We start from the raw sequence: 23,130 nt of genomic DNA on the forward strand, positions 1-23,130 counted from the left end.
TATTTTATAGCATTTCGTAATAACTGTTACAGGAGACATGAGCTCATAACGACACACACACACACACACACACACACGCGCCTGTAACTTAAAGCTTGCACATTACAAAGTAAGTTTCCTTAAAAAAATCAAATGCACAGAATTATGTACAAATCCCCGTCTTTAGTGAGTATTCACATAAACACAGTCGGTTGTGTCTAACGCGAATGTAAATTGCGCATTGCAAATATTATGAGATCTAAATGTCATTGGTTGAAACGAAAGCTGGAGATTTTGTGATATTCGATCTTATGTTAGGCTTATGTGTGTGCGTTGATCAGTGTATAAAGAAATTAAATGTCTAAGTTAGATGGTTTGAATGATTCACTGACCTGTCGATCTCTTATGAAGTCTTAGGCTGCATTTACACTGCAGGTCTTGATGCACAATTCCGATTTTGTGACTATATCCAACTTTTTTTTGACGACCCGCTTACATCATCTTTTCAAAAGCGACCCGTATCCGATATTTGCATTTACACTGTACACTGGCAAAACAGCCCAAGACGTTCTTAACCGGTGAAAGGAAGTAAAACAGCGTGATGCAATGGATGCAGACAAAATGATTGTACAATGTTTTGCTGTCTGCACTGTTCCACACATCTTTAAAGGTCGGCAAAACATTTCTCTCGTAAGGCGGAGAAAAAGAGGAGAGCCCTTGACAGGGTTGCCAGGTTTTCACAACAAAACCCGTCCAATTGCAACTCAAAACTGTGTTAAAGTAGCCCAATTCCGCCTGAAAACCGCAGACTTGGCAACACTGGCCCTTGATCGCAGTTTACGTCCACCTGAGTTGAAGTCAATCGCCTCAGTCCTTTTTTTAATGACGTACGACTTGCATTTACTGGGGAATATCCGATTTGACCGCTTACATGGCAGACGCTAATGCACGCATCCGAATCATATCGGATTTATTACCACATATGAGTGAGGCCTAAATCCGATCTGAGGATATCGGAATTCATGCGTTTTTTTACTGCTTACACGTTCACATGTCATATCTGATCTGTGCCACATGAGAGGAAAAAATCGGAATTGGGTCACTTGAACCATGCAGTGTAAATGGGGCATACTGAGCTTTTTACACTGTTAAAGACTTGGATTCCCATCCTAAACATAGACAAAGTTTCAAAAACTAATGTTGGACATTTGATGGAGTATTTCTGTGTTAAAAATACTCCTTCCGGTATCTCACAAGTTTCGGAGAGTTTTTTTCGAGTATGGGTCGACTTGACGTTAATAGAGCGGAAGGTCCTTGTACGGGCCGTACGGGCTCTTCTCCCGGTAGGGTGCGCGCGCGTGACTAGAGCAAGAGAGGAAATGCACGGCCGTAAACAGTCTCTCAGGTGCAGATCCAGTCATCCGTGAACACTTATGACGCGCCGCGCTCCACTTTATTCCGATGGGTGACAGTTCTACGTATAACGTTACACTAGTCTGACGTGCAAAACCGTTTTGCTTGCTACTGCTAAGGTTTAGTTGCATACAATAGTCCATAAACCGAATCATGTCCTCATAAACTGCGAGTAAAGACACACAAATGTTGACAGGCCACTAAATACAGTCCATACCACAGAGACGGACGTCCTGCTGTTGCTCTTTCTCCTGTTCAATTTATTTCAGCCTCCGAATCTGATTCTAGATCATATATCTATTAGCTGAGATCAATAGCCATGAGTTTGTCCACGCTTGAGGACGTCACCGCTTTGTGTGTGCTCATCATTCTTTAGCTCCGCCCACACGATACGCCTCCAGGCGCTCGGTTTTTTCCGGAAAGACTCGGTACAGCCCATATTTCTTTTACAAATATAATAAAACTAAAGACTTTTCGGAGATATGAAGGATGCAATACTACTCTATAGGTACTCAAGATTGACATGAGATTGACTGAAACTGAGTGTTTCACCACCCCTTTAAAGTCAGAATAGTGGTAGATGCTTCTTGGCTAGGTTTGATGGTTCTTCATCAGTTTTATAAGCAAAGTAATTACAAACTTCTACTCCTCTCTTTATTTATTCGTTTTGGGCATCTTGAGTGAGATTCAACTGCTTTATCCATTTTGTTTGTCTATGTTTTTGTCACATTTGCAGTTTTTTTTGGGTCAGTTTGGGTAGCGCGCTGCCATCTAGAGTAGGGCTGGGACAACGCGTCGACGCAAAAAATACGTCGACGCAAAATATGCGCGTCGATTCGTCAGACTCAAAATAAAGATGGCGGCGCCGGAGAGTAGTAGCAACCATAGATGTACATAATAAAGTATATTATGTAATTAAGTATATTATTTATTATGTATATCTATGGTAGCAACACGAGTGGCTCCTCAGACTTTCAGAAGTGCAAGGCTTGCGGGTTGGCCAGTCTATGGGGTTGGCGCGCGGTGCGCACGGAGCATCACAGGGATGCGCGCACGCGTTTTGTTGTCACGGCTACATAAACAAATTTCTGCACACAGGAAGACAGATGTTTTGGTAATATTTGATGTATTTTAATCACAAAAACAAATGTTTGCATCAAGTGAAAGCATCGGACACATTGGCTACGTTACCTACATAATAAGCTGTTTTAAACTTAAAATGTTCAATGTCTAATCGCGCTGATGTGACCGAGGGTATCCATCCTCTAAGTGAGCAGTTTCATCCCAGGACTATTCCGGTTTTAAACGGAATATTGGCGCCCATAATGCACGCTACATGTAACTTTTTTCACTGTCATGCCGCGGATGCGCGTGGCGTTTCTGTTGCGGATCATCCACGGGGCTGCGTGGCGTTTTCTCTGCCTTTGCACACTAGAAGCGTGTCTGACGCGGCGCTGCTGCTGCTATTGATGCGGAGGGAAGCCCTATTCCTAATGTTAAACATAAATAGCCTACTGATACAGCAAAGAAAATGTCGGGAGTAGCCACATATCTATGGTATTGACGGCAAAATAGGCTACAGAATATTTCGTTCTGTATTGACAGTTGCAATATTTCAAAATCGATAATTGACGTTTTTTATTATTACAATTAGGCCTATATCTGCATTTATGTAAACCTACATACTTTCAAACATGAAAATGTAATTTAATAATATGTATTCATGTCAAAATTATATATAAGCATCTTTTCTTATTCTATTTTGCCTGGAGACGCTCCCAACACGCGTGAAAAATAGGCGCTCTTCTATTTCTAGCATGCACGCGTTTTCCGCGCGTCACAGGCAGTGTGCAAACTCCAACCTCTTAACATGTGAGCCGAAACAAAAACGGACACGCCACGCAGCCGAGACGCTCATGCTTGCAGTGTGTCCCCGGATTTGATTAACCAACTTGTTGATATTTAATCGATGGGCATAGCCTGTAGGCTGAGTTGCATACATAGAAAAATCGTATAATATGTTTCTTTGTTGTAGGTTAATACTTATTTATTTGTGTGTGTGTGTGTGTGTGTGTGTGTGTGTGTGTGTGTGTGTGTGTCTGTCTGTCTAGCCTACTTTATGTTTTCAAGGTTTTATTGAATGCATTGCTCTTGTATAGTCTTACTTTGGAATTTTAAGAGCAATAAACATATATTGCAATGTTAAGGAATTCGTTTTTTCATTCAGATAATTAAATCAACATGTATAAATTGCTATTAGGCAATTAATGGGGAGATAATCGGCAATCGAATCGCAACCGAATCGGACAGGGAAAATTAATCGTTAGATTAATCGATGCACCGAAAAAAATAATCGCTAGATTAATGGTTTAAAAAAATAATCGTTTATCCCAGCCCTAATCTAGAGGTGAACTTCGAAAAAGCAGCATTTACTGAAATGTGCAAAATTATGATATTTTAAATAAAATATATACCGGTATTTTTCCAGTACTGGTATACCGCGCATCCCTAGAGCCATGGCTGTGCATTTGCGGCAGAAAGTTGAAGTGGTATTACATACTGAAGCTATAAAATCTAAGAGGTTTCTTACATTTACGAGATAAATTGCAGTGATCTCGTCTTTGACATCATTCTCCTGCGCTTTTCACAAAGTAAAAAAAGTGCAGAGCTTCAGGGCTCTACGTCAGAACGTAGATAATATCATTCATTGTCAATGATTTATCGTTTTTTTTTCCGTTTTTTTTTTCCGATTTCTTGTTGTAGCACACTGGTAATTTCATCTGATTCTCTTACTGAAAACGTGTGCCAATCAGATGTTTGCATTATTGAGAAGGCTCATTTTTGTGTCCAATATTTATAAGACAGTCTGTCAACAGATATTTAATTTAATCACAAGTCTTCTGCTTTGGCAGCTCTAATTCTTCATGTTTTTCCAGAGCTCTTGTAGATGTCATATTAGAGGACATGATGTGGTATAGAAACCTATTTGCTGCATGACATTGTGATGTGTTTGAAATCACTTGTAAGTCTAATCATTCGTTTCACAACAGCAGTTAGTTTCACTTTCAGGTTGTTGGAAACCTCATTTCGAGACCGTCGAAAAGGCTTCAGCAGGCCAACATACACTCAAGTCTTCACCCACTGCTTTGTTCACAAGGTTATTATAAGGTTAAAAGACAACATGATATCAGAATTAACCCAGTTTGCTCTCTTTGGTTTCATTTCAACATTTAATATTTTTCTTTTAAGTATCTTAACTAATACCTGATGGTGATTTAGTCATTTGTGGCGTTCTGCAGTTTGCATTTTTGTAATGACTGTACAAGTTTAATGTCTTGTTTTCGTTTGATGAAGTAAAAAATGTAAGCTCCAATTGGTATTTTGTATCTATTGCAATCTCTTGTTGCAGTTTTTGTGCAGTTTCATTTTATTTGAAATCTGGCTATTGTCAATGCAAGTCAATGCTAGAAATGGAGATGCCTGCAAAGATGCTGTCCTGTATGTGACCTCCATCAGAAGGGAAGGGTTACCATAGCAATGACCATTGAGAATATTACTGCAATATTGTGCTGTTGCAAGCAAATGTATTGTCAGATGTGCCCTTTAGATATTGCATCAATTATGAAGCCTTTTCTACTGAGCATTGAGACAATTAAAGGACTAGTTCACCCCAGAAACCAGCATTTACTCAGCCTCATCTTGCACCAAAACTGTATGGCTTTTTTACTTGTGGGAACACAGAAAGAGGTGTTTAGAGTACTGTTTACTTTAACTGTAAAAAAGGGAGTCTTTGATTCATCTTTTGAAAGCATGAAATGAATGAAAAGGCTATATGTATTATTTCTTTTATTTTACAGTTAAATTATTATCATTTATGTAATCAGGGAGTTTTTTTAATTAAATGTCAAAAGCACTTTGTTCCTAATACCGACTACCTCTTTGCACTTCAACAAAAAAAAGACTGATATTTGGCATATTTGTTTTTGCTGTTTTATTTTTCCTGTAAAGATATCGAGATTTATTACGCGGCTCTGTGAAATACTTGATTCTGATTGGTCAATCGCGCATTCCAGCGATATGTTATTTCCAGATAACAACCGCTCATACGGGAACTACGAGTTATCTTGACCGGTACTACCACGGATATGTATACCGGTTCTACTTCTATGCTTAACGCTGGCGCCATCTTGTGGCTTAAACAGCCGTGGGTTACAATGGAAGACTTCAAGGCAGGTTTCCTTTATAAAGTTTTTAATAGATATTTTTTAGGGATGCACGATATTATCGGCACGATATCGGAATCGGCCGATAAATGCTTAAAATATAAAAATCGGCATCGGCCGATTTGAAAACTTTATGCCGATAGGCCTTGCCGATATGATAATGTGTTGATATGTGCCTGCAATAACTCACGTGTGCAAGGAGTGCTACAGCAATAAGACCAGGTCAGCACTGCGGTTATTCTTCAAGTGAAAACAAGAAAATACATTGTATGTACAGTGATTTATATTGACTGTTTTTAAATGCTGCCTTGAATTTCTCAATGCACGTACAGAAGGACGTGACCGTCAGCAGCAGATTTGCCACGTTTTCACAACAAAACTAGCCCAAAACAAGCCCAATCGCGTCTCCCCACTCTCTAGCGCGTGCGGCAGCCTCCACAGCAGCAGAAGCTCCTCCAGGTCCTAGTGCCCGCCCACCAGACCGCTATATATTTATACATGTAGTGGGGGCGCTGTTGTTACAGTAATACAGTGAAAAGTAGAACACACAAATAAATTAAAGTTACTTCTTGTTCTGAATAAACAAATCAGTAGGGCTGTACTAGAATAATCGAATATTCGTTCGGTGAGGTGGCATTCGATTTTCAGTTTTGAGATTCGAATATTCTTTTTTTTTTTTTAACACGTCACTTCCGTCGCGGACTCATTCTCACTCATGCTTGAACCACCCGTTGGCGAACGTAGTGATTTATTTCATCTCATACTGAATAGGTACAAAATGCCCAAGACCTCAGCTGTTTGGGAGCACTTTAAATTAAGTGAGGATGACAAGACAAAGGTAGTGTGTCAAATATGCGATTTGAAACTGGCCTACCACAACAGCACCACAAGTTTGAAAAATCACCTGAGTTCTGTAAGTAGCACGCGGCAAAAAACAAACAAAAAAAGTGTTAAATAAAGCGCTTTTATGCGCTTAATTTGCTATGATAAATAGGCTAATTGCAGATACGACACTATTTAAAAACATACAGCAGCACAGGCTAATAATAATTTGTTTATAGGTACATCCACCGGTATCGCAGCCATCAACATGCTCAACAAAACCCAAACCTTCACAGCAGATCCTGGAATTCCGAAAACCGTTAACAGAGAAAAGAAAGAGAGAGATAATAGATGCCATAGTAGAGTTTGCAGCTATGGATATGAGGCCCGTTAATGTAGTTGAAGGTGAAGGCTTCAGAAAATTCATGAAGATAATGGAGCCAGACTACACTACACTGTGTTTTGTATCACTTGTGCACTGTCCGTTTTCGGAGCATAAACCTGCCCGTGTAATGCGTACCGTAAACTGTTCTTTTTAAAAGATTATTAAATGTTTATTAATATTTAAAGAATGGTTGCCACCTGATCATATTGCAACAAATGCAACACTGCACTCCACTGGGTCTGCCGCAACACATTTACGATGCCGAAGAGTGAAACGTGAAGTCGTGAAAGATGATACAAATGCAAACCAACATTATTATTATATATTTAGCCCCACCCACCGAAGCTTTGAATATTCGATATTGATTGCCACCTAAGCTTCGAAGCTCAAAAAATGGCATTCGAAACAGCCCTACAAATCAGTAATGATGTCATAAATCACAAGCATGACACTTGTAAATTAAATACTTTTATATACAGTGTATTAATCTGTAATAAAATTTTACGAAATGGATGATGGAAAATAATCCAAGGAGCTCTACAATAATTGTAGAATTAAAAGACAGCATCAATGGATGTCATGCCACCCCCACTTCATGTGCACAAACGTTAAATCCAAAAATACAATATTTGGGTTACAGCTGCAGCTGGAAAAATTATAAATTGACTTTATTATTGTTATTTTCAGAGCTTTTAATATACTCTTATCATAAAAAGAACTTTATTAACATTTATTTATCTTCAACAATAGTCCTTTTAGTAAGGATACCTCAGAAATCTGAAACCAGAATGAAAAAAAATAGTTTTTGCTCAAAATGGTGTTGTTTCCAAACAAAGGGAAAAAATAAACATGTATCGGCATCGGCCAAAATGAGCTGAAAAATATCGGCATATCGGATATCGGCAAAAATCCAATATCGTGCATCCCTAATATTTTTCTTACACAAACGCATCGATTGGAATCAGAAGGCTCTATTAACCCATCGGAGTCGTGTGGAGCAAACACAACTACAACTACTGCTTGGATAAACGTTAGCCTGGACTTTTTAAATATAACTCCGATTGTATTTGTCTGAAAGAAGAGTGTCATATACACCTATAATGACTTGAGGGTGAGTAAATCATTGGCTTGGTTTCATTTTTGGGTGAACTAACCCTTTCAGCATTCATTTTCAACATTTAGCAGCAATAGATAAAGGCTTAAAGCAGGTTGGAACTGTTTTTCTTCGTGGAAGCTTTGCGTAAGAGCTAATAAAATATTTAATCTCAAAACAATAATTTGTGTCTAATAATTTTTATTTGAGACTAGTAGCCGTGTAATAAGCGGGATAATGTACACCCGGCCGGTTGTTATCGCAGAATAAACCCCTTCAGAGTGATGCTCCGCTTGGCGTAGGGGTCCTGATAACTCTGTCGGGGTTAATTCTGCGATAACAACCGGCTGGGTGTACATTATCCCTTACATATATCGTATATCGAGATATATTTTTGCTCCATATCGCCCAGCCCTTATTTTTAATAAGGTTGACTCTGGAAATCAATTTAAGGAGTTAGAGGTTGCCATGTAATGGGACAGTTAATTTCTGTCATTGATCAGAAAGTGTTCCTATAAAAAAATGTAAGCATAGAGCCTTAATGGATGCATACTTTAAATATGGTGGTATGTTATACTTTTTTCCATTCAATGTTTAATGCTTTATTATGTGGGATGGTCTAATTCCAAGTTTGCATACTATATAGAGCAGATGTCAACATGTGGCTTGTAAACTACTGGTAATCAAGTTTCTACTGATCAGTGATGCTGCTTAGAAACAAGACAAATGCTGGCAAATGGTGTTTGCATAAGTGTCCACCATGTCACATGTCGTATGTTTGACCATCAGTATAAAATATGGTCCTCGTTGCTTTTTTTCTTTCTAACCAGGAAGGGAGCACACAATGCCATTTAAGTGTGAAGTACGTCTTCAGTCAGACAAAAAAATATTGAGTTCGCCATATTTATTTTTAGGTAACTAGGCTAATACTGCTGTGTGATGTCTACGGTTACCTATTTCTGAAAAGAATTGGCTTTTATGTTCTATCAGCATTCTCTGAAATGAAGCTAATGTTTCTATTTGAAGAGGTGGCGTTCGACCCGCTGGAGTCTGGAGAGGAAATACGGTATGTGTTTGGGCTGTGGCAGCGGGGCGGCTCTGTCTCCGGTTTCAGGCTTGTCATCAAAGGGATGCCACATGGCTAATTCACCCCGGCCCGGACAGGCCCATTCAACCTCTGCCTCTTTTGACCCATGTGTGGGGTCACCTGCTCCGTTTGCTACAGCTGCTGAGGAGATCAGCCTTGTGTTTTTTGGGGGAGGTCACGGCCTCTCCGCTGCTTTCCTTCTCAACTGTTTTTCTGCCTTACAAGCGTGTCTTTAACCCTATTCGGACAGTGATAGTTTCTCGTGGTGTCGTAATGTATTTTCATCATTTAAAGGGGCTAGTCTTTGATTTTTATTGCCGTCTTAATCCAGAACGTCTGTTTTTCTCCCACCTCCTGTGTAAAAATCTCCAGCCAAATGACCTACCGTTTTTTGAGAAGCACCAAGGTTGTGTGGTGATTTATTTGCCGTCCGCATCCACATCTCTGAGTTTTCAAGAAAAGATTGTTTCAAAATTAACTGTTTATATCATTTTTGACCACAGCTGGGCACCGTATCGTCGCGTTTTCCTGTAATTTGGATGCATTTTAAAGATCTAGCCTACACTTTTATTACTGAAATGCTGGGAATTATTTACACGAATATCATCACCGATCAAAAGAGAAAGAAAGAAAAAATCTTGTAAACAATTGAAATAAGGTATTATTACGGCAGTAGTTAACCCGTTTAATCCCAATTTTTTCCCTGCAATGTGAGTACATGCAATTTACTCCTTAGACCTCCCTAACACACAAACATTAGGCCTTCTTTGATTTTATGTTGGTTAAGTTAGTGAAATATTAGGTTTTATACTCGGTCACAATAGTGACCGGTGGGAAACAGCATAGACAAAATCACACAAATTCTTCTATTAGACCTATTTACACGTTTGAAACTTAAAATAACAATAACATATCCAACATATAAGAATGAGACATGATTAGAATTTACTTCAAAACAATTTCTATTGTTCATGATACACAATAAAAAAAAAAACTGGGGGTATGAAAATTGCAACCCATTGAAATAAATACAAAAATCTAGGTAACACGTTCATCTTCACTGAATTAACGTGTACGGCCAAAGAGAGGGGAAGAGGTGAACAACAAACCTTGAAAAGATCTACGCACTTACATGTAGTTATTACTCCTAAATATTAGGAAGAGCAACTTTAAACATTGAAGCCCCAATTGGTGAAACCGAAATTTGGACATTTATAAGGTATATCTTATAAGGTTTATAAGGTATATCTCATAAATATAGATAGACAGACAGAAGTATAGACAGAAGTATAGATAGATAGAAAGACAGACAGAAGTATAGACAGAAGTATAGATAGATAGAAAGACAGACAGAAGTATATATAGGCAGACAGACAGACAGACAGACAGACAGACAGACAGACAGACAGACAGACGTATAGATAGACAGACAGACAGACAGACAGACGTATAGATAGACAGACAGACAGACAGACGTATAGATAGACAGACAGACAGACAGACGTATAGATAGACAGACAGACGTATAGACAGAAGTATAGATAGATAGAAAGACAGACAGAAGTATATATAGGCAGACAGACAGACAGACAGACAGACGTATAGATAGACAGACAGACGTATAGATAGATAGACAGACAGACAGAAGGATAGATAGACAGACAGACAGAAGGATAGATAGACAGACAGACAGACAGACAGACAGACAGACAGACAGACAGATGTATAGATAGACAGACAGACAGACAGACAGACAGACAGACAGATGTATAGATAGACAGACAGACAGAAGTACAGACAGAAGTACGATGGATGGATGGATGGATAGATAGTTTTCAGTTCAGTCTGTGAGAGAGTTCATATGAATAACACAGAATGACATAGAGGGGACATATTCTGTGTTATACTACCGGTCACAATTGTGACCGTCTTCATTTATCTGCATCCTGACAACAGAATAAACCATGTATTAATATAATTTCAATATGTATGTATAGATAACCCTTTCATGATGATGTGTGCAAAAAATTAATGAGCTATTCAAAAATTTACTTTGATTAATTCATTACATTTTCCTGTCATTTCTGTACTTTCACGTTGTCATTGTGTTAAGATGGCAGTACCAAGAAATAAGTGTGTGTGGTCACACGACCAAACTATGCAGCAATGTTAAACCTGCCCAGAACTCATGTAGACATCTCAAATGTGTATTATGAATGAAAATTTGCTTCATAATAGAAGAAATAAGGAAATATTTAATATTTAAAATTAAATATTTTCCTAATAAAAATAGGAAAATTTAGGGATTAAACGGGATTAATGTTATAAAGGTTAAATGTGCAGTATTCCGCTCATTTCCACATTTTTTTAAATTACATAATTATTTCAACAGGAGATTTAAATGAATAATTTCCTATTATTAAATTAAGTAATATTTTATTCCAAGCATATGGCATTTATATAGCAGACAAACAATCATTAGGCTGACCATGTGAACAGTGTTCCCAGGTGCGGATCACAAAACTCGCTCCTTCACCGGGAATAAATCACCATCCGAATGCATGAGTTTCATCACTGAGGTGGCATGCACATGTATTTTTACGGACTTCCACATGAGAAACAGTTACCATTCGAATAGGGCTCAACAGTGGCTTGATGAGATTTCAGTATGCTGTTTAACTCTGAAGTACAAGTTGTTCCACCTTTTGCTGATCTGAGCATTATCTCTGGAAGTGCTTCTTCAGGACGAGGACCGCAGTGTCCTTAATCTTTCATTTGGCTTGAATTATTGAAGTCGCTATTGTTTGAGCTGCGATTGCCACTTTCACTGACACCCTGGGAGTCTGGTTACAGGGAAAACACGAGCTATAACAATTATGCAAATATTGATTATCCCTTCATTCACCATATGGTGACTTAGATGTGTTTGAGTAAATGCATTCTGGAGCATTGAGGCAAGACCCTGGGGATTGATTTAGTAAAAGGTGCATGCTGTTTTCTTGATTCCTAATGACAATTTTATACTAGTGACGAACACAACATCAAAATCCAGCCTCTTGGATTCTGGATGTTTATTTCCCTGGCTGTATGTGATTTATTTGGCCTGACATTGTTTGAAGTTTTACCTCAACTAGTGGTGCATTGAGTATGTTGACATGGCTGTTTGTTAGTGGGAGAAAAAAATGCATCGATGCATATGTTTTCCCATTGTATCATCAATGCTTTATTATCTGGGATGATCTATCCTCATTTTTTTATGCTATATAGAAAATGTATTTTGTGAATTAAATGCTGCTTGGGCATTTAAATAATATAATTTTTTTTTATATAACACAATTTTTATTAAATAATAAAAGTATAGTTTGCGAGTATTATTTTGATCTGAGCAGTTTTCCCCAAAAACATGACTGTCAAGTTAGAGATTTGCTTTTATGTGGATGAATTCCCACTTTATGCGTGTGCTTGGGATTTTTTTTATCCACTGTGACCATGGTGTTAAATGTAAAGGTGCCATATATTATTAAGAAACAAGTTTTTTTTTTAACCAACTTGTATATTTCTCTTTTTTTCTCCTCTTTTACAGATGAGGCAGATCCTGCCGAGATGGTTGCAGAAGAATCCGGTCAAGGCGCTCAAAATAGTCCGTACCAACTTCGAAGAAAATCTCTGTTACCGAAGAGAACAGCTTGTCCAGCAAAGACCAACATGGAGGTGTGTGTAAATGCCGCCCATCATATTAGCAAGTTAGGAAGCGTTTTAGACTTAGAAGTGTAGTATGCAGAAAAATGGTCTGCAATATTAATTTAGTCAGAAACAACAACAGCAGTTTTAATGCAGCGACCCTATGAAATTTTTATTTGACCTGAATTCAGTTTTTTCCATTTTATTTTATATTTTAATATTATATTTTAGTAATTAAAAAGCATGTGTAAAATAATGAAATAATGAAACTCATTCAATTTAACATTTATTTATTTAAAGAAAAAAACAAAAAAATTCTGTAATTGTTTTTTTTTCTCAATCTGTTTCTGTTTTATATCATAAAATAAAATGTATTTTTAATAAAAGCTCCCTGTGGAATGTTTTTATTTTTGCGCTTTAATATTCACATACAGTACAGACCAAAAGTTTGGACACATTACTATTTGTAATGGTTTTGAAAGAAGTTTCTTCTGCTCATCAAGCCTGCATTTACTTGATCAAAAATACAGAAAAAAATGTAATATTGTGATATTATTACAATGTAAAATAATTGGTTTTCAATTTATTATACTTTAAATGATCATTTATTTCTGTGATCAAAACTGTATTTTCAGGATCATTCCTCCAGTCTTCAGTGATCATGATCCTTCACAAATCATTCTCAGATGAGGATTCATTTTCAATGCTGGAAACAGTTCTGGTGCTTAATATTATTTCATAACCTGTGATACTTTTTTATAATACTTTGATGAATAAAAAGTAAAAAATAAAATAAAAAAAAGCAAATGTTTTAAAAATTGAAATCTTTTGTAACAACAATATAAACCACTGGTCAGTAATTTGGGGTCAGTGATTTTTTTTTCTTTGTTTTTTTTTTAAATAATTTTATTCTGCAAGGAAATGTTAAATTGATAAAAATTGATAGTAAAGGAGATTCATATTATTTGAAAATGTTTTTATTTTGAATAAATGCAGTTCTTTTGAACCTTTTATTCATCAAATATATTAGGCAGCAGAACTGTTTCCAACACTCATAATGAATCATCATATGAGAATGACTTCTGAAGGATCATGTGATAGACTGGATGTCACATGTGACACTGAAGACTGGAGTAACAATCCTGAAAATTCAGCTTTGCATCACAGAAATAAATGATCATTTAAAGTATAATACATTGAAAACCAAATATTTTAAATTGTAATAATATAGTTAGGGGTGACCCCGAATAGTCGAAGATTCGATGCATCGATATTCAGAGCCTGATTCGACCACCGATTTCACGGTCGAATCTTCGTGGGTGTTATGAAACGAGGATCACACCATTTTGGCAATATGGGGGTGCTCAATATTTTAAAGACGTGTACACACACCGGCGGCAGCATTCAGTGCCTGTCCCCGGCCACTCGGGAAGTTGTTTAAAATCCTGCTGCACCACAGAGCGCTTTCGTGCAGCTCATCTGTCAGTCAATTCAAAATTGAGCTCGCGTGTATATAATGTGCGCGTCAGGAGGCGGTGTGAGATCCTGAGGTGCGGGGCTGAGCTTTGCGTACGTCTTCACCCGCTTTAGGCACAATCGGCTTAAGAACGTGCATGTAAACACACTCAAAGTGTTCTTTTCCTCTCTAGGCAGGTATTTTTGTAGGTTTATTTATCAAAATGTTCTTTTATATATTTGTGTGATGTTCTGTATTTCGATCGCGGCTTTAACATGTTATGAGAAAACGGTTTATTAATGTTTATCCACCACATTACCTTTTAGGCTATTTAAACCTAAATAAGAAAGTTATTGTCAGTTCGTCTGTCAGTTGGCAGTTTTGGTCGCTTTATTAAAAGTTGTTGCTGTGTGCAGTGTGTAAAGGAAAATAAAAATAGTTTTACCCTTCTGCTGACAAGTGTCGTGCCCCAACCCATTCACACACACAGATGATTCGACTATCAGTCGACCATAGAGAGATTCGACAATTCTGATTCGATTGTCTAAATCCTTCGTCGAGGACAGCCCTAAATATATCACTATTACATTTTTTTTCTTTATTTTTGATCAAATAAATGCAGGCTTGATGAGCAGAAGAAACTTCTTTCAAAAACATTACAAATAGTAATGTGTCCAAACTTTTGGTCTGTACTGTACATTAGTCCATATTGCATTAGATTAATTAAACAACTCTACTTTGGATTAATTTGTCCAAAATGTGCTAAATTCCATGTCTTAATCCATACTTCTAATTCAATTTTCCCTTAAGTTTTTCTGCATTGTGGACATCATAGGTTACTACATGCATGAAATAAAGAGTTCAGTGTGATATGTCTTGCTGTAACTAACAGATGAAAACTCTTTTTGTTCAAAGGGTGCTTCCACATCAACAACAGAAAACTTTGGGCATCGGGCAAAACGTGCCAGAGTGTCGGGGAAATCACAAGATTTGCCTGGTAATGGACTTTAGACTTGATGTTGCCTAGAGTTGAAATGGAGTGATATCAGCTTTAGATGACTTTTCATTAACGCTGGTTCTCTTGCGCCCCAGTCACCCCAGCGGAGCAGTACCTGCAGGTGAAGCTTCCGGACGAGGTGGTCCTAAAAATCTTCTCGTATCTGTTGGAGCAGGACCTGTGCCGAGCGGCTTGTGTGTGTAAACGATTTAGTGAACTAGCCAACGACCCCATCCTCTGGTAAGTTAGATGTTTGGGCTAATGTGTGTGGTTTTCGCAATCAACAAAACAGCCTGTTTAGCCAAAAAGATTACAAATGTTTAATGCGAGACATAGAATGCAGTAGGCCCGTTTACAATAGGGCTGAACGATATGGACAAAATTTCATATCTCGATTTTCATGCCAGATATATTGATACAATACGATATGAGTACGTGTTCGGTGAAAACCAAGCATTTCTCAGAAAAAACAAAAGATTTAAGCCTACATTTAAAAAAATTGTGTCAGAAAATGTATTGTTTTTAAGCCTTTCACACGTACGATCACACAGGTGTAATCAGAGACTGGTCCCTGGAGCGAATGATCAAGTGCATCACATGATCAACTGCTTAATCCAAATGTTGAATATAGCCAGAGACAGGCGTGCTCAGAGCTGTCATACCACAACTTTTCAGTGTTTTCAACCACATACTGTTTATTTTAGTTTTCAAACTTATAAATTCACATAAGTACTAAATAAAAACAATACGTTTAGAGTTTGTAAAATACACACTGATATCTATGGAAGAGGTAATAATAATTCTTTTTTATTATAATTCAACACGTTTTATTCATATCAAATACACATTGTGTAAGTAACTTCAATGTTTACTCTCTTCTATTCCCAGTTCACCAGCCACTTACTTTTAAGTATTTCGGGAGAAATGGATGAATTCACATGTTGCAAACATAGAGGTTGTAAACAGATCCGATTCTCTGAACTGCGTCTGCGGCACAAACTAACACGGCGGCGCCCATCGCGCACACAGCTAAACTAACGCGATCGTCATAAAGGGGTTTAAACAACCATATTTTTCCACTTGCATGTATTTGACAATCGGACTATCAGATATTTCCTGCCATCGCGAACACATTTGTGAATATTCTGAATAAAAAAGGAAAAATAACAAAAGCAGATCATCATTCATTCAGCGCTGTTGCTGCAGTGGTGTGTGTCACGTGACGAGCAATGACGCGTCACCATGGAAATGCTGCCCCCCCACTCACAATATAGTTCCCGGGTCCCTGGTAGTGTGTGCGCGCTGGCTTTAGCGGTGCATTCAAGGGCACACTCGTAAACCTGATGTTTGTTGTAACTGCCAGAGTTGTATGCAGGGCGAGCGCGGAGAGGGGAAATCTATATCGTCGATATCATTGCTTTTTTCGATAGTAATATCTTGAAAGTTCATATCTAGATATAGATATGATAACGATATATCGTTCAGCCCTAGTTTACATGCACTAATTTTTGTTAATCGGAATGAATCCAATCCCATTTCAGATTCTGAAAGTTCTGTTCCAACGTTCCATTATGTTTATTCATATTAATTGACATATATTCCAAATAAAACTTCCAGAACCAAAGAAAGTCACAGTTCATAAGACACAAAGCATAAATAAACATAAGCACATTTGAATAATGTAAGACTTATGTAAATATGTGCATCATGGCATAATCTTTGTTTTTTGCATCTGATTGAGAAAATAGTCACATTCAAGCATTTTTATGCAATTTTTTCCCCCCTGTTGATCAGATTACTTCAGGTTAGTCCTGGACGGTATACCAGTTCATACGAATATTGTTGTTTATTTTTTTTACGATATAAATTTTTATCATACCGCAATACCAGAGTTCACTGTTGCACTGTAGTGAGGACACAGATTGAGAATTTAAACAACACACGGCACGTGCAAATGGAAGTTTGCCAGAACAGGTAGTTTTTTGATAGGTGACAAAAACGCAAACTTATAGTAGATTAAAATGCATCCAGACAGACTGAGCTAGCGTTTTGCATAAAATAAGGACATATATCACAAAGACAGACTCTTTTAAGACCCAGAAAATTGTAAAGTGTTCTTTTTTTTTTCATACAGCAGAAGTAGAAGAGGTTCAGTCAAAACTCTGCATCTGTAACTGCATGAGGGATAATATGAGCCGTAAATCTCCCGCTGACATGTTGCACGCTTTATTTAACATCACAACTAACGTAACATTTGGAAAACTCTGAGTCAGATACGGACATTATTATTTTTGACTTCACTTAAAGGAAATAACCCGGTTTATTAATAAAATCATGTAAACGCGGTTTCCTTGTTAGTCAGTTTACTGGTTTGCATGTAAATGGGGAAAACTTGTTATTTCAATAAGCTGATATTTGTGAGTTATCAGCTTACTGGTGTGCATGTAAACACACTCATTGATCTCGGTTCTTCTCATCTGGTCTGCAGGAAGAGACTCTACATGGAGGTTTTCGAGTACACACGTCCCATGATGCATCCCGAGTCTGGGAAGTTTTACCAGATCAACCCAGAGGAGTATGAGCAGCCCAATCCCTGGAAGGAGAGCTTTCAGCAATTGGTACTATTCCCCTGATTCATGAATGTGATTTGGAATAAAAATCATAATTTAGCATTTAGAAACCATTTCCATGCTCTCTGACATTTTACAATTAAACAGGCTATTTTTGTCCTCCTCATTTGACTGCAAATGCTTGCGCTGAGGCTGTTAAATATTGTGTATTTAATAGCCTCAGAGCAAGCACAACAACACAAATCTGAGAACGAGTGATTTAGTCTTTTCCCCCAAAACCAAAAGCGGACAGATGGTGTCGTAATGTGATAATTAGGGAGATCTTGATGTGTCAGTAATCATTAGTTTAATCAGTGAGCTTTATGAGAGCATATTACTGAAGAAACACAGACTGACGAATCCCTGACCTTTATGTTTGCAGTATAAAGGTGCTCACGTGAAGCCGGGCTTTGCAGAACATTTCTACAGTAACCCGGCCAGATACAAGGGACGAGAAAACATGCTGGTAAGTTCTGGACAATATGTAGATGGATTGATCATGGGTTATTCATTATATGGATGTGGTTATGCGTCATGTCTTATAAACACCCCGAACTGTAGTAAAATCACAGTAACACAGCCTCAAGTGGCAACAAAACTGACGACATTCAATAAATTATTACGCAATAAGCTCCAGTTCACTTAATGGCCACCGTTGTCATTTATAACAAGGGTTTCTCAAATTTACATATCGCCCTTTAAAGATGTCATGAACTGGCTTTTTTTTTTTTACTGTTGTCTGAGGTCAACATATGACGTTTGTGTGATTTTTACATTCAAAAGCATAACTAATAAGCAATAGGCTATTTTCTACACTGGTTTTGAGGCTCTCTCCTGAACGCTGGGTTCTGATGGGCGTGCCGCGCTGGAGACTTGGAAGTAAACGCCAACGGCTAGGATTTAATAAGATTTGCATATTTAATGAGCTTAAGCTCCGCTGTCAGTCCACATGAGGGAGAGATTGTTTTGAAAGCGGCAACTGGAATGATTCTCTCGATCACAGGGCTTGCAAACGTCTTTATCAAACAAACACAATGATTTATTTCTCATCCACCCGCGATTGATTGGACTATTATTTTTGTATTACACATAGCCCACACGATCGGTCGATATAAGTGAGAACCGCGAGCGCGCACGTGCGCGTCCTTCAAATGTCATGTCACGAAAAAGACAACAGCACAGATGAAGAAAGGCATATAATGAGATTCATCGGCCTGCCGACGGGCTTACGTTTTGGTAACCTGTCTGGAAAACACTAAACCCCAGGATGTTGGGCTTTGGGAGCCCTGGCCCATACGTGTCTGAGTCCAGCGTGTTAAAGGTATGTTCTGTTAGACAAGTACACATAAGCAAAATGATCTATAACAATGCAATACTATTACATATAAAAACACATTTTACTCACATCAGTGTGTTGCACCATTCCTGTCGGATCCAAATTCAGCATTGACCGGAGATTGTTTTAAGACGATTCCACAGTGAAATGAAGTGAACACACGGATGTCATCCCCACGTGAGCTGGAACTTGATTAAAAATAAAGTTCAACCACACATTGCTAATATTAGGATCCAAAGGAAACATATGCAGCGACTGTGTTCTTCCACAACCAGGAATACCACAGTATCTTGCGATCTTCTTCGGCATGTTTATTGTTGTTGGCTAGCGCGAGCCAATCACCTTCTTGAGTCGGTGGGCAAGGCTACGGATTTAGACGTGCTGTAGAGGCGTGTTTCGTCACGTGATGACGTATGGATGAAGCACACGATTGTTTTCTGGGCCTGGTGTCTACACAAGCTTTTCTTTGACCAACAAGGATATTTTCAGCTCTGAAAATAAGAGGATATTCTTATATTAACATGACCTTTTATATATCAAAAGCTCAAGGGAAAGTTGATTTCTCAATTCATCACCCCTTTAATACAGGGTGTCTGCGGGGTCTTAAAGGGATCCCATGGTGTTGAGACTTGTATGGCTTAATATAACATAAATGATGTCTCTTACTGAATTATGTGGTAGAAAACCCATGAAAGATCTACGTTATTTAAAAAATCGATTTTATATTTGGACCATGGGTGGCGCCATTTTGTTTGCGTTCTAGGTTGATGACGTAGAATGGTTGCACTCCTCAATCAGCTGGCATTACCCGTAGCTATTTTTACCACAACGCAACTCGAAAATTGTTTCAGAGTTAAACAATACCAATGAATTGCTTTGTAATTGTACTTTAAACACACTCAAACATACATGTGCACACAAACTCACCTACACAAGTCACAAACAGATCGGCGGGCGGGCACACCTGACAGACTGCTCTGTCTCAATCCCATGCATCATCACCAAAACATCCTGCCTCTCTTCCTCACGTTACCTTATCCCATCGTCCTACCTAGATATTTCCCTCTGCTGGTTACATAAGGCATTACAGTTAATCTACTGCATATCAACAGTCTATCTATGATATCAACACAGGGAATAGATTGAGGGTTATGTATGCGTGCACGCAGTGCGTGTGTGTGTGTGTGTGTGTGTTCGCGCCGATCTGTTGGGGTGTGTGTGAGTCTGTGAGAGAGAGAGAGTTTGTGTGCACATGTATGTTTGAGTGCGTGAAGTCGGACAGCTGTTTGTAAATCGGCTGTACACTCGTTATTGTGGTGCATTGTGAGACTGAATCACTGCACTCGAACATGTCCACTATGGTGTCGGACAACACTACAAATGTCCGTCCCTTCAAATAATGCCCTATTTAAGGGTATAGGGGGTCGATTTCAGATTCAGCCCCTGTCGTGGAGACTGAGCAGCCCAACATCTCGATTGAGACAGCGCAGTCTCTCAGGTGTGTGTGCCCGCCCGCCGATCTGTTTGTAACTTGTGTAGGTGAGTTTGTGTGCACATGTATGTTTGAGTGTGTTTTAAGTACAATTATAAAGGAATTCATTGGTTTTGTTTAACTCTGAAACAATTTTCGAGTTGCGTTGTGGTAAAAAATAGCTACGGGTAACGCCAGCTGATTGAGGAGTTCAACCATTCTACGTCATCAACCTAGAACGCAAACAAAATGGCGCCACCCATGGTCCAAATATAAAATCGATTTTTAAAATAACGTAGATCTTTCATGGGTTTTCTACTACATAATTCAGTAAGAGACATCATTTATGTTATATTAAGCCATACAAGTCTCAACACCAGGGGATCCCTTTAAAAAGTATTAAAAGTTGATCCATTTTGGGAAAATTAAGACCCTTAAAAGGTATTAAAAAGTCTTGATCACGATTTTATGAGGTATTACATTTTGTTCAAGCTTTGTCTAAAGAGTTTGACTCCAAAAAGTATTCATGAGTATATTTTCATCCCCATAAGTATTAAAATAACAACAGGGGGCTCAGTCTGTTCTCGGCTCGGGCGTACGTGATTGCGCGCCGTCTCGTATTTTTCGAAATGCACGGTTAGGTGATGTTGCCCTCCATATGTTGCGAAACGGATATGCAATATAAAAGATTCAAATTGGCCTACTATAGAGATTTTAATTCTTTATTCTACTACAACTGTTTATTTAGTTAAAGGTTTGTTGCTGATAAGACCTTAAAGTGAGATGAGGTCTTAAAAAAGTCTTAAAAAGGTATTGAAATAAACTTCAGGATTCCTGCATATACCCTGTAATAGGTAATGCTAGAAGTTTGTTCAAATAACGGCTTCAAATGTGGCTCAATCTTTATTTAGTAATTTTGCTTTTAACTCTTTCCTCAGTATTACGACACGATTGAAGACGCTCTGGGAGGGGTTCAGGAAGCCCACTTTGATGGTTTGATATTTGTCCACTCTGGGATCTACACAGATGAATGGATCTACATTGAGTCGCCCATCACGATGATTGGCGCTGGTATGAGAAAATATGTGTGAATATATTTAAGAAAATTTGTTGGGTCAGTACTATTTCTTAATGTTTTTGAAAGATGTCTCTTATGTTCACCAAGGCTGCATTTTTTTAGTCAAAAATACAGAAAAAACAGCAATATTATTGCAATTTATAATAACTGTTTTCTACTAAAATATACTTTAAAATGTAATTTCTTCCTGAGATGCAAAGCTGAATTTTAAGCCTCATTACTCCAGTCTTCAGTGTCACATATGTCGTAACAGATATTTCAGGTTAAAAAGAAAAGCATTTGAAGTGGAAATATTTTGTAACATAAATGTCTTTACTACCACTTTTCAATTTAATGCATCCTTGCAGAATAAAAGTATTATTTTACTACAAATTATTGACCCAAAACTTTTGAATGGTATTGAGATTTTGCTCTGTATAACCTAAATATTAACCGTGCATGTGCTTTTGCAGCTCCGGGGAAAGTAGCAGATAAAGTCTTCATCGAGAACACTAGAGATTCAACGTTTGTGTTCATGGAGGGGTCAGAAGACGCGTATGTAGGATATATGACGATAAAGGTGAGTTTATTCATATAAAGAAGGTTAAGGAATAGCTCAGCTAAATATAAAAGTCCTGTAATCATTTACACACCCTCATGTTATTCCAAACCTGTATGTTCTTCATGCACAGGAAAACAAAAAGGCATTATTGCAACAGTGCCGTTTTTAGGCAGATGTGCATTGTTAGATGTGTATTTAATGGGTCTCTGTTGCAGTTCAATCCTGATGACAAATCGGCTCAACATCACAACGCTCATCACTGCCTGGAGATCACCGTCAACTGCAGCCCCATCATTGACCACTGCATCATCCGCAGTACCTGCACAGGTGACCAAAGCTCCCCCCACCAAATTAATTGGTTTTCCCTCCATTTATATCATTTTTTCTATTGTCATTGGATGCTGTACCCTCTACATAAGTGCAATCAAACTATTTCTCGGGAGCTTCTTGCAGAGCAAGAAAACATACAGTTACAAAAAGTTAACATGGTTCATTTTACATAGACAATAGACTTAAATACATAAAGGCAGAATGCAAGAAACGTGTATATAGTGCTGTATGTACATGGATGGAGTTATGTATATAATATACACATACTACTAGAGCTGCACGATTCTGGATAAATTGAGTATCACGATTCTGAATAGAAAAACTAAACAAAAATAATGTAATTTACAAGGAGTTATGACAAAATATCAATTGATGAAAAAATGTATTTAATTTGAATGAATATATATTTTTTATCAGTTGAGTGAATGATTCAATGGCTTATGCTACATTTACCTGGGGCGTCGGCGTTAACGTTTCTCATTTGACGTTGTGTTGCCGAACTGAATTGTGGGTTCTGTTGTGTTTGCGTCACTGGCGTTTCTTGTGGCAGAAGTTGAAAAATGACCGTCAACACAGGCGTCTGCAAATCAGATTGCCTATGCAAATACCCTAAGTGCAGATGCTAGCCA

At 38.1% G+C, this 23,130-nt stretch overlaps 1 protein-coding gene across 1 annotated transcript in view; it reads left to right on the forward strand.

The window, feature by feature from the left end:
- The window catches only part of fbxo11a (F-box protein 11a), a 50,286-nt gene that overhangs the window by 12,538 nt on the left and 14,618 nt on the right, over positions 1-23,130 (forward strand). The window contains exons 2-9 of the mRNA XM_067422250.1: positions 12,586-12,713; positions 15,055-15,136; positions 15,232-15,376; positions 17,625-17,754; positions 18,128-18,211; positions 21,491-21,623; positions 22,083-22,189; positions 22,387-22,498. Coding sequence (XP_067278351.1) covers positions 12,586-12,713; positions 15,055-15,136; positions 15,232-15,376; positions 17,625-17,754; positions 18,128-18,211; positions 21,491-21,623; positions 22,083-22,189; positions 22,387-22,498 — 921 coding nt within the window. The remainder of the gene's footprint in view (positions 1-12,585; positions 12,714-15,054; positions 15,137-15,231; positions 15,377-17,624; positions 17,755-18,127; positions 18,212-21,490; positions 21,624-22,082; positions 22,190-22,386; positions 22,499-23,130) is intronic.

This window comes from Pseudorasbora parva, chromosome 17 (assembly GCF_024679245.1).
Source record: "Pseudorasbora parva isolate DD20220531a chromosome 17, ASM2467924v1, whole genome shotgun sequence".
Taxonomy (NCBI): Eukaryota; Metazoa; Chordata; class Actinopteri; order Cypriniformes; family Gobionidae; genus Pseudorasbora; species Pseudorasbora parva.